General features: G+C 40.0%; 1 protein-coding gene across 1 annotated transcript in view; it reads right to left on the bottom strand.

Moving 5' to 3' along the window:
• Window positions 1-15,277, bottom strand: part of HEPHL1 (hephaestin like 1) — a 60,237-nt gene that overhangs the window by 28,107 nt on the left and 16,853 nt on the right. The window contains exons 3-8 of the mRNA XM_006092770.3: window positions 10,366-10,578; window positions 9,499-9,678; window positions 8,258-8,512; window positions 3,903-4,071; window positions 1,435-1,574; window positions 1,151-1,282 (exon numbers count right to left, since the gene is read on the bottom strand). Of these exons, the coding sequence (XP_006092832.1) occupies window positions 1,151-1,282; window positions 1,435-1,574; window positions 3,903-4,071; window positions 8,258-8,512; window positions 9,499-9,678; window positions 10,366-10,578 (1,089 nt within the window). The remainder of the gene's footprint in view (window positions 1-1,150; window positions 1,283-1,434; window positions 1,575-3,902; window positions 4,072-8,257; window positions 8,513-9,498; window positions 9,679-10,365; window positions 10,579-15,277) is intronic.

The raw sequence follows: 15,277 nt of genomic DNA, 5'->3' as shown, positions 1-15,277 counted from the left end.
TTTTTTCTGGACACATACAAAAAGTCATTGTGAGCATTTAACCAAGGAAGAAAGTGCAGGTACAGGAGCTACTGCAGCAGGGAGGGCGAGGATGGGCCTAGGGAGGAGGAATTCTCTCTCCATTCCTTTGTCCTCTATCCTCCTCATCATCACCACAAAGCCAGCTCTGATAGGCCTGGCCTCACACTGGGACATGAAGAGATAGCCCAGACAGCCATGATGTCAGCTGCAGGGATGGAGGAGGCTTCTGAGGAGACCCGGAGTTTCCCAGGAGCAGTGTCATGAAGGGAAGGACACTTCTTGCAGCCGCTGGGCACAAGCTGCCTTCCTTACATACAGAGAGCCTGTGTCGCCTACTCTGTGATGGGGAGAAGCCATCGATGATGATAAGCACATAATACGGTTTTAAATAAATATTTCGGCCCTAGCTGGTTTGGCTCAGTGGATAGAGTGTCGGCCCGCTGACTGAAGGGTCCCAGGTTCGATTCCAGTCAAGGGCAGGTACATTGGTAACAGGCTTGGTCCCAGGCCCTGGTTGGGGCATGCAGAAGGCAACCAATCGATGTGTCTCTCTCACATCTGTCTCTCTCTCTCTCTCTCTCTCCCCCTTCCTTCCACTTCCTTCCACTCTCTAAAAATCAATGGAAAAATATCCTTGGGTGAGGATTAACAAAAAAGTAAAATAAAATAAATAAACAAAAAAATAAATATTTTTTTGGTAGATTTGGAGCAAAAACCATGTGTAAAATTTTGATGCGAACAAAACATCTCCCCCTCATCCTTCACCCACAGAATTCCATGTAACCTGCAGCAGAAAAGTTATTCACCTTAAAGAAGTGGGGGTGACTGTGAAAGTGGCTGTGAAATTATTACATTACTAAGGGGAAAAAAAAGGAATTAACATTTTCTAAGAACCTACTGTGGGCCAGACTCCGTCCTGAATTCTCTGCATTGCTTCCCAAAGCCCTGTGAGTTGAGTGCCATTATCTGCATTTGATAGGTGAGAAGAATAAGGTTTAGAAAGTAGAAATAATTGCCCAAGCTCACTGAGCTGGTAAGTGAAGGGACCAGGATTTGAACCTGTTCTGTCCAGTTCTAAGTCCTTTGCATACTCATCCTGTTTCCTCCCTAGGATTAGGCTGAGACTTACCATCTATGTTTGGGGCTGCATCAGAGGCCTTGTCATAGACCACGCCATGGGGCAAAATACTGTAGACTTTGTCAGCTTTGTTGGCAAAGGTCACTAACAGGGTATCTCCCACCTCTGCCCTGATGACTGGGCCTGAAAAATATCAAGAAGAGAAGAGAGAAGAGGGTGAAAATAGAGAAACGTGAATATAGGCAAGAGAAGAAGAGTCATTCCAAGTAGATGTACATGCCTGCTAAAACATCTCCCCTCCCCCATTCAAAACAGGCCGGATGATTTTACTCTACCAAGAATTCCAAGATGGGCTTCTGCCTCAGAGAGTCTCTTTCTTCGAGTGAAAGTTGCATCAACGTACTCTATATATTGAGCCTTCCAATATTTTCCTCCTATTCTGTTGTCCCCTTGTGTGAAGTAGAGCTCAGAGTCACTGTGGAAAGAGTAGGAACCTGACTGAGAACACATCTCTGATATCCACCAATTGCCTTCATTATGGAGTTTGGTTTTATGATCTTTAGCCCATTCACCCACCCATCTCTCAAGAAACAACAAAACAGGCTTCAACAGAGTTCCCAGGAATAGTCAACCAGCCTTAAAAGTCGCCAGAAGCTGGATGATGCGCAAGCTCATTTCTCTCTTAGCCACTGCACTTTCTTCCCCAAAGGTCCAGCAACCGAAGAAGGCACAGGTAACTCCTTACTTACCAGTACTGGAGTCCCAGAATGGTGTCCTACAAAGTAACAAAGAGCTAACTGGTTTCTTTGCAGAATAAGCAACCCTCTCTCTCTTGCTGATGTCAATATGAATATCTCTGCATATCGTAAGCTCTTTGGTATCTGGCCTGATTAAGGAATGGAGTGTCTAGTTAATCAAGTCGTTTAATTAATGGAGTTATTATATAAGCTACATACATGAAATACTCCTTCAAAGTTGTGAAATATAATACTATACATTCTGACTAGTACTAACTCTATATTATCTTATTTCTGTCAATGGTACCATCACTCTTGCAGTTACACAGGCTGTTTACTACCCCCCCTTATTTTGTTTATTTGTAACCTTTTAGTGCACCCTTCCTTTTCAGCACCTTTTTTTTGCATCTTTTTCTTTCCTTTCTTTCTATTTCCATGACCCAGTTCATGCCTTCATCACCTTGTGTTTGGACCATTACATGAACCTCTAACTCCATCCTCTATTTCACATGGACTCACTCCGTTTTTTCTCAGCATACACACTACTGCAACACTGATCTCCAAAATGGCCATTTGCATTGTCAAATACCATTTTCAAAATTGTCATTTGCTTCCAATTGCCAATCAAATGAGGGGTAAAGGACCTCTGCAATTGATATCCAGTTTATTTTGCCCCAATTCTCTCTATGTAACTGCCTACTCACCTATGCATATCCCCTCTGCAGTCATTCTGATCTAATCACTCTCTCCTGCATAGAAGGTGCTGCCTGAACCCCTACAGCTAAAATTTCACTGTTGTGTAACAAATTCTATCCTTCTTCATGGCCCTGCTTAGGTCCCGCCTCCTCTGTATAGGGTTCCTGTCTCTTAGTTCTCTCTGAATGCCCAGAGAACTGACTGAACAACTCACTCCTGTTTGTAACTGGCTGTTACCTCTCTTCTGCGCATACAGATTCTTTCTCCACCTTAGGGTAGGGACATGGTCTGAGATCTTCTTGCATCCCTCATGTCACTTAGTGTATGTTGTGCTTTCATTTATTACATTAAATATCGATTGAATGCAGCTTAATCTAACTTCAGATTTTAAAAGGTGCTTCATATTCTGTAAGGCTTCTAAGACATAATTTTCAACACTAATTCTCATTATTCTGCTTATGGAGAAATACTGGTCAGTAGAGAATGTTGATATCACAGTTTTTCATATATGGTTCACACATTCTTTAAACAAGGATCAAGTGTAGCAGCAGTTTGGTGGAAGAATGAATGAATGAATGAAATCGACAGTGAGTGAAAAAAAACAAAGGGTATCTTATTGATCACAAAGAGAATTTTAAAAAAACATTTCCCCCAAACATAAAAAGGATTAGAGGGTAATAGCAGTACTTTTTGGTATTGCAATGTACATTTTTAAATTCTTTCACAAACATCATTGCATGTGATTCTACAATAAGAAGTAATAGGAATCCATAACCACTTAATAAACCATTAGATTCCATTTTGAAAATACTATGTTCTATGGGAGCCAAGAGAGAAAATTACCAATTATGACTCATCAGGGCAGGCCTCACTAAAGAGGTGACGTTAGTGCTAGATTTGGAAGGAAAATGGCATTTTACTGTATAGGAAGGCTTATATCAGGCTGTCCTCGAACCAAAAAGGGTAACTTTCCTTGCCAGTTCATCTCCATTGAAAGAGTCCTGTCTTATTCCCTTTTCAAAACGGGCTGCTCCATATGTACAAAGAGGCTTTGTTCTGTTCTCTGTCAGCTTAGTATTGCTCATGGCACTTAGCACTGCAATTTGCACATAGTAGGTGCTCAAGAAATGTCTGATGACTGAATGAATGAATCTGGTGTTTTGATTTAGCCAGAAAATTGTGAAGCAATAAATAGTCTGCCAATTCTCAGCAGTATATGCAGGGCTCAGAACTCCTTAAGTGGTATCATTATGTCATCTCATAAGATGTGCTCATAAGAGCAGTGCTGGGAATATGAATGAGATCTCAGGGAAAAGGCCAACAGAAACCGCTTTAATGAGAAGCTCAGAAACACCATCAAAAAAGCTTACCTGCCAGAGGCATTTAGGGGAAGACCACTGAATTTGTTATAACCTTCAGGACCATAATCCCAAAGAATTTTTTCAGCTGCTATAAAGTAGCGCCTCTGTCCACCCTTCATCTTGGGATGAGAAATACTGTTTTTGCAGTTACCAACATTGTATTGCCCCAGCATACCAGCTGCAGAACAGAGGAAAACCGTCAGCCAAGGTATAACTGCTCACAAAAGCAATCATACAGGAAAAAACTAATCAATTTGACTTCATGAACGAACATTTAAAACTTTTGTACAGAAAACAGGACCATAAACAAAGTTAAAAATAAAGGATAAATACAAGACATTGTTCTTTTTTATCACTGTGTGATATTCCATTATAAATGAAACCTTATGGTATTTTCTTGGTATTTCCATGGACCTAAAGGATATTATGCTAAATGAAATGACAGACAGAGAAAGAAAATACCATATAGTTTCGCTTACATGTGGAATCTAAAAAAACAAAATAAAACAAACAAGCAAAACAAAAACAGACTCATAGAAACCGAGACCAAGGGATGGTTACCAGAGGGGAGAGGGTTGGGGGATGGATGAAAAGATTAAGGAGAATAATACAGTCAATAATATTCTGATAAATTTGCACAATGACAGACCAAATACTAGAATTAGTGGAGTGATCACATTGTAAGGTATAAAAATGTTGAATCACTATATTGTACACCTGAAACTAATATAACTAAAATAATATTATATACCAATTACACTTAAAATTTTTAAAAAGTAACAGATAAAAGGTCAGCAGGGCTATATTTTTACACATATGACAAACAATTAATATGTAAATAATATTGATGAATAAGAAAAAAATAGTAAATCTCCCAATGGAAAATGTTCTAGGAACATAACTAGGTTATTTACAAAAGAAATACTATTGGCTCACAAACAAATGGAATAAAAAGTTTAACCTTAATAGTAATCAATGACACTGTTGTTCATTTATCAGATTGGTAAAAGCTATAAAAAATAATTCCCATTGTTGACATTTGAATATGGAAAAGGGAATACTCACACACTATGAGTAAATAGTAACAATTTTTAAAAGGGAATATAGTGATGTATGTCCCTAGCTTAAAAAACAAACAAAAAAAAACTCTTTGACCCAGGAATTCCAAATCCAAGAGTTTTGCTAAGGAAATGTCAGACAAAAGTATAAACTTCTCTGTAAATTGATGTTTACCAGTATGGTTTATAAAAGCAGAAAATGGGGGGAAATATAAATGTTAAGCAATAGAGTATTGGTTAAATAAATTGTAATCTGCTTATAAAGAGCATTGGAAGGGAAGTGACTCTATATTCACTGACATGTAAATATATTTCTGATATACTAATAAGTGGAAAAAGTAAGCTATCGGGCAGTAGGCAGTATTTTATAAATAACATATGCATTTAGTATAAAGGTCTAGAAAATAGTGATGAAGGATATTCATCAGAATGTGATGCCATTATCTTTAGATGGGATTACTGATTTTAAAAATGGAATTGTATGTATTTTCCAATTTTTCACAATAATTTTTTCTGAAGGTATGGACAATTTAGAACATATTGTATTTTAGTAATGTATAAACACCAGTTTATGTCCACAACTGCTAGCCAAGCTTAGCAATCTTACTAAGATTGGCTGCTAATGCTAGTTTCTTGAAAACTAGTTTCTTCTTAGATTTAATAGCATGAGACCCTTTAAGAGTAGGGATCTTGTGTTGAGAACACTTAAGATCTACCCTCTTAGGAAATTCCAAGCACACTACAGTATTATTGACTGTAGAGGCTATGCTGTTATTAGAACTCGTTCATCTTGCATCATAGAAACTTTGTACTGAGCAGTTCTCAACCTGTGGGTCGAGACCCCTTTGGGGGTCGAACGACCCTTTCACAGGGATCGCCTAAGACCATCGGAAAACACATATATAATTACATATTGTTTTTGTGATTAATCACTATGATTTCATTATGTTCAATTTGTAACAATGAAATTGGGGGTCACCACAACATGAGGAACTATCTTAAAGGGTCATGGCATTAGGAAGGTTGAGAACTACTGCCTTGGGATCTTAACTGTTCTCAGCACACACACAAAAGGTAACTATGTGAGGTGATGGCTATGTTAATTAGCTTGAGTGTGGTGATCAGTTCACAATGTGTACATGTATCAAAATATCCAGTTGTATATCTTAAACATATACAATTCCTATTTGTTGATCATCCAATATAATAAAAGGGTAATATGCAAATAGACCAAATGGCAGAACAACCAATCAAAGCATAATATGCTAACGATATGCTAAGGCTGCTCAACTACTCGCTATGACATGCACTGACCACTAGGGGGCAGACAGTCAACTGGTCGACCAGTTGCTATGACATGCACTGACCACCAGGGGCAGATGCTCTGACCCATAGGTTAGCTTGCTGCTGGGGTCGGCCAATAGGACTGAGAGAGATGTCCCGGACATGCCCTGGAGCTCTCCCACGGTCCCTCCCTGGCCCGATTGTGCATTGGTGGGGTCCCTCAGCCTGACCTGCGCCTTCTTGCAATCTGGGACCCCTCAGGAGATGTCGGAGAGCCGGTTTCAGCCCAATCCCGCAGGCCACTCCCCTTGGGAGGTCACCAAATGCAGGGCTCATGGCTGGCGAGCGCAGCAGCATGAGCCTCTCCCTATCTGGACTGATTGGGCATGAGCCCACAGCAGGCACAATGGGGCCAGGATGAATGGGAGCAGCAGGTAGAAGCTGCAGGCGGCGTTGGACTGCGGGTTTCAGCCCAATCCCTGCAGGTCACCCAGAGAGAACCCACCCATGCACAAATGCGTGCACTGGGCCCCTCTAGTACATCAATAAAGCTGGAGGTGCGGGGGGGGGGGGGGGAGGAGGTGCAGTTAGTGTGGCTCAGTTGGTTGAGCATCATCCTGTGCACCAGGAGGTTGCCGATTTGATTCTAAGTTGGGGCACATGCCTGGGTTGTGGACTCGATCCCCAGTGGGGAGGTGTGCAGGAGGCAACTGATTGATGTTTCTCTCTCTCTCCCTCTCCTTTCTTCTCTCTAAAATCAATAAAAACATATTTTAAAAAATAATAAAATAAAAAATAAAGCTGGGGGAGAGGGGAGCAGAATCAGAAATTTATCTTGTTCATCTTTGTCTTCCCTGAACAGTATCTGATATCTATTAACTGATCAACCCAACATTTGTAGAATTTAATTTAATTGGAATAACCCAGCTGACCTAGTGCTCAGATTAGCTGCTTAAAGTTGATGGAAACAAGAATGTCTTATCAAAGCAGCTCTGAAGGTTGCATCCCTGTACTGTCAGTGACTGTATGTGGTTAGTCAGTATCCAAATTAACCACACATTATTTCTTCTGTGTCTATCTCTTTTTCTAACCTTGTTTTCACTATGCGAGGTCAGGCCTTTTATATGTGTAACCCTAATGTTGCCAATGCTTCTTAACTAGCATCTAGTGGCCAGAATCCCCATCATTGAAACTGTTCTGCACACAGGTATCATAGTTTTCTTCCCAAATCACTGATTATGTCACTAGTGTGCCTACGGATCTAGAAGGACTTCTCTCTCATCACTCCTCAAGCATGGGTCCAGCTGAGTAAAGACCTATTCTATGTGGTCCCAAAGAACCAGGACCAAGTCATTCAGCAGGCATTTAAGCCAACAAATGTTTACTGCACACCTTTCATCGGATTTTGCATATAAGGAAGGACGTTTTAACAGAGCAGCCCAGAAATGAAATGGGCTGCTACAATTACTTAAAAAGAGATGCTCCAAAGGAAATTGAAGACTAAGATGGGGGATTGATCCAGATTATCTACAAATTCCTTGACAGTGCTAAAAATGTGCTATTCTAATTACAGTTGCTCATAGAGAACATGTTTTTCCCAGTTCATGCTGATTCCTCTACCTGGAAAGTCTTTCTTCCCTTCTTCATCTATTCAGTCCTACCCATATTTCCACGCTCAGAGGAGGAGCCAACTCCTTAGGAAGCCTCTCTGATCACTCTAGAGAAGTGACTATGGCACCCAAAAAGCATTTATCATTCTGCCTCAAATGTTAGTCATTTTGCAAGTGACTATCAGACTATAGATTGAGGGCCTTATATCTTTCAATCACCTCTCATGTGGTTCATAGGGAGGGGATCAATAAATATCTGTTGACAGGCTGTCACATAAGCATTGTACATTTTCCTATGTATTTAATATTTAATTAAATATAACACATAACAGCAGGCACTGAATGAGCACCATTGACCGTGCGATTTAATTGTTCTAGTCTAAGCTTCTTACACTGGCCTTTGTCCTTTTACCTTGTAGGTGATCACTGACTTGGCAGGTTATCATCCACTTCCCAGGATTCTCAGCTATCATTTCTGTTGTCAGGAAGGTGGCTGGGAACAGGTTGACAACGTCAGTCCGATGCCCTCGGCTGATGAAGGTGTTACCATAGAAATAGATGGAATGGATGTCTATCTCATTCCCCATCCCAAATAGGTGCCAGGACACTGATTCACCAACGCACATCTCAGGCTCTGGGAAGTTCCCAAAGAGGTATCCATTGAGGGCTGAAACACAGAAGCACACGAGAGGAATAGACTACCCAGCAGAGACGAGCAGAACCACGGACCCTGGTAATTCATTCTGTAGCACAGCTGGAAAGTCAGCGCAGATCACTGACTGTAATAACTTTGTGCCCCAGAAGGGAATGAAAGGTATTGTTCTTTTTGAGAGAAAAGCATTCAATAAAAATGGTAATCGGCACACGAGAAAACAGCCTTGGAGCTGCTGTGTGGGCACAATGAGATCAGGAGTAAACAGTGCCTCTCAAACTTTCAGGACCAGTCAGCCACCTCTTTCCCAATCCTTCATTTGCATATCTGCCTTCCCCGCTGACTCTGTCCCTGCAACCAGAACCCTGTCTCACTTATCTCACAGCTATCAGGACCGAGCAGAAAACCTGGCCCACAGTAACTACCTAATGTAAGTGACAAAAGCAAGCAGCAAGATGGAAAGAAAAGGTACTGATTAGATGGGGCTTATGGCACACAGTGAATGCTCAATCGATGTCGCTGAGTTAAAGAATGTCTGGGAAAACATGATTTCACAAGTGGGTACTTAACTCTGGGCACAGCATCATTCTTGACGTTTAGCGGCTGCTTAGAAAATGGTTCCTGGATAAAGCAAGAGGTTGCAAATCCCAGGATTCTTATAGGATGGTGATTTGTTCTCCTTTCTTCTGCGGTCTAAAGCCACCCATCTTCTGGGGTCACTTCCTGATGCTTCCCTGATTATAACATCAATCCTTCCCCTTGTGGTCCCATAGCTTTGTCGTATGCAATTTAGCTTATATCTATTGCCTTGTTCCTTCTCAGATTGCTGCGGGTTCTGGTATGTCATGTGTTAATATGTTTCATATCACTTTCTAACCATTCTCATCACTAAGTTACAAATCTTGGAAAACTAGGTTGGGCATTTCTGTGTTTTTGCATCCCTCGTAGCACCAGATACACAGAGGCGGCCAGTATGTATTTGGAAACATGGGAGACACTACCATGCATCTTGTTACTCCTCTGGAAAACAGCATCTTCTTTGTCAACTGAATCAGGCTCAGTGCAGAAATGCCTGATATTTTCATCGAGGTACCAGCTCTGATTCTCATCCACCAGGGTAAACATTATGATGAACTCTTGGTCCACATCCGTCCTTGTCCCTGACTGTTTGTTCAGGACACCTGTCAAACACATTGAAAAGAGAAGAGGAAAAGGTTCAGAATGAACTAAATCAAGATGAGTTTTGCTTCCTGCCAATGGTGTCACATAAGTGTGAGGTTTGTCAAAGACCTACATGTACAAGAGTAACCTGCAACTTACAAGCAGCGAAGGGCTTTAATGAAAATGACAGAACTGCCGAAAACAAAAGGCCCAGGACAGAAATCTTCACAACTGCAGACTTGGAAATCTGTCCCCTCCCGGGAGGAAGTCAACTTTATTGACAGAACACAGACACACCAAACCAATAGAGAAGAAATAGCAGCGTGAATATGTGGGTGAAATAAAGAAGCAAAAGCATTCCTGGTCATTTGACATTTTTTTTTTCATTTTCCTGTGCATGGTGTCAGTGGGGTGTTAACAGCTATTAATAGAGAATGTCCTTATTTTTTCTTTAAAAAAAATAAAGCATATATGTTTCAGAAGGCCATGGTGGTCCTTAGAAGTCTGAATTGTTGCCCCTGCTGTGGTGTCAGACTGATCTTCTATGTTAGAAGAATTTCTCCCATCTTATAGGAAGTTTGGGAGAAGAGGCACATTCCACATGAAGCGAAGGAGGTAGGCAAGACAAGACCTGAAATGTATGCACACTTTTCATCACACCTGGGAACAGCCTACTTGGTTGCGGGGGGCGGGGGGCACCCTCTTACCCTCCTTGCACACCAGCAGTGGGCCAATGAGCCCAGAGCAGATGTCCTTAGGGGCGTCGATGTGCGAATGGTACACCCAGGTCAGGCAGTTGGCGTCGGCTGGAGCAGGGGCATATTCTTCTCTCACGGGCCAGACATAGGTGTAGTTTTTGCCAGGAGGAACCATATCATCATTTTTGTTCTTTCCAGACGTCCCATCTGGGTACAAGGCTCCTTCCAAGAAAAGAGAAAACACAGTTAAACACAGAGACCACAGGGCCAGAGCTTTGGAATCAAACACATACCAATTAAAATTTATTTCCTGTGAGATGGAAGGAAATTACTTACATTCTCAATGCCTCAACTTTCTATAGTACAGCTGGAATATTACTGTGTGCCCCAGAGGGATGTGAGAACTAGATGACCATGTATATGACTGTCCTGCACAAGACCCGGATACTTATAAGATGTTCCTAAGGACCCTCCTGATAGGCCTCCTGTACCAATCAGGAAGCTCACAATCCACTCAACACCAGCTCAAGAGGAAAGGAGAAGCAGCAAAAGAAAGAACAAACACCTCTGGGGCACTTAGAACAGATTCAGCACCTATATGAGGTCTCACAAAATATAGGAAGAGAGTTAAGACATTCTTCCTGCCTCCAGAGACCTTACAGTTTCTCGGGGGCGACAAGAATATGAACTATGAACACATAGGTCAACTGAAGGATAAAGCAGGGTGATGTGTTCTATGTAACTTGAAGTCTATGCAAGGTGGAGGTTCTACCTCAGAGAAGGGTGGGGCACACGGGTGTGGCATTCCCTTTCTCTGTTTTATAAACTAAGATTGCACAAGGTTTTTCCATTAAGGAAGGTCTGTCGCTAAAAATAGTTTGAAAATCACCTGGGTGGAAGGCAGAAGATCAGCTTGTGCAAGTTATAATTATCAGAAGCTTCATAACAGAGGTGGGATTTGAGGGGCCTTGAATGACTGGGAGGACTTGGATGGTACTGAGAAGAAGGCTGGAGGGTGAGGGCTGAGAGGAAGATGGATGTGAAAACATTCCAAGTTCATTCTCATTCTCGCATTTATTCACTCAACAAACCTGTATTGGCTATTGACCAGAGGCCAGCAAATGTGCTGGTGTTAGGAATACAAATTCAAATAAGGCAGCAAGAGCCAGTGCATCCAAGGCAAGCCACAGAAAAGATATAATTTAAAAAATCTAATGTTACCGTTTAAATAAATGCTACCATGAATCATAGTTTGGTTTTTGGAGAAGAATACCAGCTAAGAGCCTATTATGTGCCAAGCATAGTGGGTACTTTCTGTATATTACCTCACTCCTCAAAGCAACCCCATATGGTGTGTATTAATACCTCCTTTTAGGTCGAGTCAAGGTAACACGTTAGCATGTGGCTGGGCCAGATTTCAATCTAGTTGTGTCTGACTTCCCACTATACTATGATACCTCCCCCCAAATTATTGGGAATATAGTGTATGGACTGTTCTAACATATTTATTCACTTTATTTTTAAAAGAATATTTTTATTGATTTCAGAGAGGAAGGGAGAGAGATAGAAACATCAGTGATGAGAGAGAATCACAAATTGGCTGCCTTCTGCACTCCCTGCACTGGGGATCGAACCCACAACCTGGGCATGTGCCCTGACCCGGAATTGAACCTTGACCTCCTGGTTCATAGGTGGACATTCAACCACTGAGCCATGCCAGCTGGGCTAAATACTTTCTTTCTTTTTAAAAAATATATTACAGAGATGAAAGGAGAGGGATAGAGAGTTAGAAACATCGATGAGAGAGAAACATCGATCAGCTACCTCCTGCACGCCCCCTACTGGAGATTGAGCCCACAACCAAGGTACATGCCCTTGAGCAGAATCGAACTCAGGACTCTTCAGTCCGCAGGCAGACACTCTATCCGCTGAGCCAAACCGGTTAGGGCTACATACTTTCTTTTTATGTATTATGTTTATGTAAAACTTGCTTTTATATACTTTCTTTTAATCTGAAAAATATGAATTACTTTTCAACTTATACCCATATACAATATAATATTAAAAAAATAAAGTCTGAGAACAAAACCTATATAAAAGTACTATATTGGGAGATTGATTTAATTAGTCAGATCTCTACATTATTAAGTGTAGCTCTAAATTTCCTGGTTATATCTAGGTTATATTAAAATATCTATGTTTAATATATATTAAGTGATATAATTAGGTTATATTCTTTCTTTGTCTAATAAAAAGAAACCTACCAGTTCCTTAAGGGAGAGAAACTTTTTGTTGGTATAAATTCTAAGAAAATATTTTCAAGAAAATAATTATATACAAATTATTGATTAATATAACAAATTATGTCTTTAATGTTTTCAAAGGTACAAAAATGTTATTTTTAAAAATAATTTCTTACATTATCTCTTAATATAACGTGAGAATATAACACTGAAAAATATTTGGCAAAACCAGTTTTACTTCAAGTTAAACTAATGTAGTTTACTGCTGTCTAACTTGATAATTGATCTAACCTGATAAAGGAATAGGAAAAATCAAGAGTGCTGCCCACCATGAATTAAATCCAAAGGACATTTTTAAAAATTCCTGTTACCTAACCTCTCAGTGGCATTTGATATTATCGTCATTTTCCTCCCTCGTAAAAAATTCTCCTCCCTTGGCTCCTGTGACATCACGCTATCCTCTTTGGCAACTCTTTTTCAGGCTAGTTTTTCCAGCACATTCTCCTCTATCTGTCATTCAATGTCAGAAATCCTCAAGTTATAAAGTTGTCTTCATGCCCAGAGCTCTCTCTTTGCTTGATAGCACCCATCCCAACAGTACTCCAACAAGCTACATGCCAGCCACTCCCACTTTTATCTCCAGTCTGGACCTGGCCTCTGAACCTTACATGGATATCCTCCTGTCTACTGGGCATCTCCACTTGTAAATCTCAGAGAGATCTCAAAAGCAACCTTCTCCCAAAACATTAGCTCTCCCAAACCTGGTCCTCAGTCACTGCCTCCTCTCTGCATGAAAGACACCACCAGTATTCAACGCCACAAGCTAAAAACAAAGAAGCATTCTATTCATCTTCCTCTTCCTCCCTTGCCATTTCCAAAGCACCACAAGGTCCTGTCCTTGCTTCTTCGAAATGTATCCATTTGTATCCATTTCCTCTATCGCAGTCCTAGTCCAAACAACATTATCTCTCACCTGGACTTCTGCAGTGACCTCCTAGCTGATTTCACAGCATCTCTTGCTTCTCTAATCCATTTTCCAAACCATAGAAAGAGTGTCTTTTTAAATCTCAAATCTGATTATATTGTTTTTTACTTAAAATCATTCCATGGCTTCCCGTCACTGTTGGGATGAAGGTCAAATGTGTTGAAATAGATTGCAAGGCCCAGCGTAGTCTGGTTCAAGCAATCCTGAACTCCCTGGACTAGGTGAGTTTTCTAAAATGCATCACACAGAGAGAAGGGCAGTAGAGATAGCAGTGAGCTCACAGCTACTGAAGTTAGACTTGCTTGGAATCAAATCCTTTCTGCATCACTTGTGAGCTTGTGATCTGAGCAATTCCCTTCTCCTCTATGAGTCTTCGTTTCCTATCTGTAAAATGATCATTATAATCCTTACCTCATAGAGTAGTTGAGGTTTACATGACACAAAATCTATAAAACATTTATCATAGTGCCTATTATATAGGAACCATTCAATAAACATGGGTTATTATTTATTAGCACTTATCTAAGTTTTTAATTACATATGTATATATATATATAAAATGTGTGTAATTGCTTGTCTAATGCCTGTCTCTCATGTTAGACTGTAAGTTTCATAAAAAATTAGGTTTGTCTTTGCTCAAAATTGTATATGCAAGATCTATCCCAGTGCTTGGTAAGTGGGTGCTCAATACATATCTGTTGAATACAATAATGGATGGGTGACGTGAGTACAGCATCTTTATCCAAAGTCCTGTGAATAAAAAATATGGCTTGGAAGTTTCTGAATTTATATATGAAGAGGCTTCAGGTCAGGAGTTAGGGGAGGGTGGGTGGGTAGTAGACTTGTCTTGACGCTTCAACTGAGATCACTCGGTTTGCTTTAATTATGATACAATCGACACAAATAGCAATATATTGACAATATATTTACAATATATTTAATGTGCTTTCTTTTTGCTTATTATTATTGGGGTCATTGATAGCTTTTATTGAAAAGTGGGGCTAGAGTCTCCAAATAATCGTTGGTGATACCACTCAAGATGAAGAATATTATTTGGGATCTAAAATAAACAATAAATATAAAATAAAAAGTGATTTGGGGATGGGTAGCTTATTAATTTATTACAAAGTCACTCCCAAGAAAGAGTTTGACCAAGATTTTGAACAATGGCAACATTAACAATATTAGAGTATTTTAAAAAACATTCATGTATTTGTATGTAGTCTAGGATGTGTGAACTTTTAGAAATTATATAAATTTTTACCCATCAGATTTGAGAATGTTGAGGATGTTGGGGTTGTGAGAGAAACAAGCTAGCTCATAAGCAAATGGTAGAAGAGTAAAGCATACAATTTTTTAGAGGACAACTTGTTAGAAATGTATGAATATAACAGCAATTTCACTTTTAAAAATTTACCCTAGAAGCATAGTTGAAAATGTTTTTAAAAACATACGAACTGGAATATTCATTGTAGAATTGTTGGTATCAAACCAAAACTAAAAGCAACCTAAATAATCATCAATACCAAAGTGGTATATTCATACAATGGAATATTGTATAACTGTTAAAAGGAGGTCTCTTTATATGTAATAATATGAGAAAATCTCCAAGATGAAGTAAAAAATGAAAAAAGTGCATTATAATATCTTCTCTTTTTTATAAATGAATAAGCATTTATATGCATACACAATA

Source organism: Myotis lucifugus, unplaced genomic scaffold, assembly GCF_000147115.1.
Source record: "Myotis lucifugus unplaced genomic scaffold, Myoluc2.0 scaffold_104, whole genome shotgun sequence".
NCBI classification, from domain to species: Eukaryota; Metazoa; Chordata; class Mammalia; order Chiroptera; family Vespertilionidae; genus Myotis; species Myotis lucifugus.
Note: the sequence above shows the minus strand (reverse complement) of the source record. Positions and strands in the feature narration are given on the sequence as shown.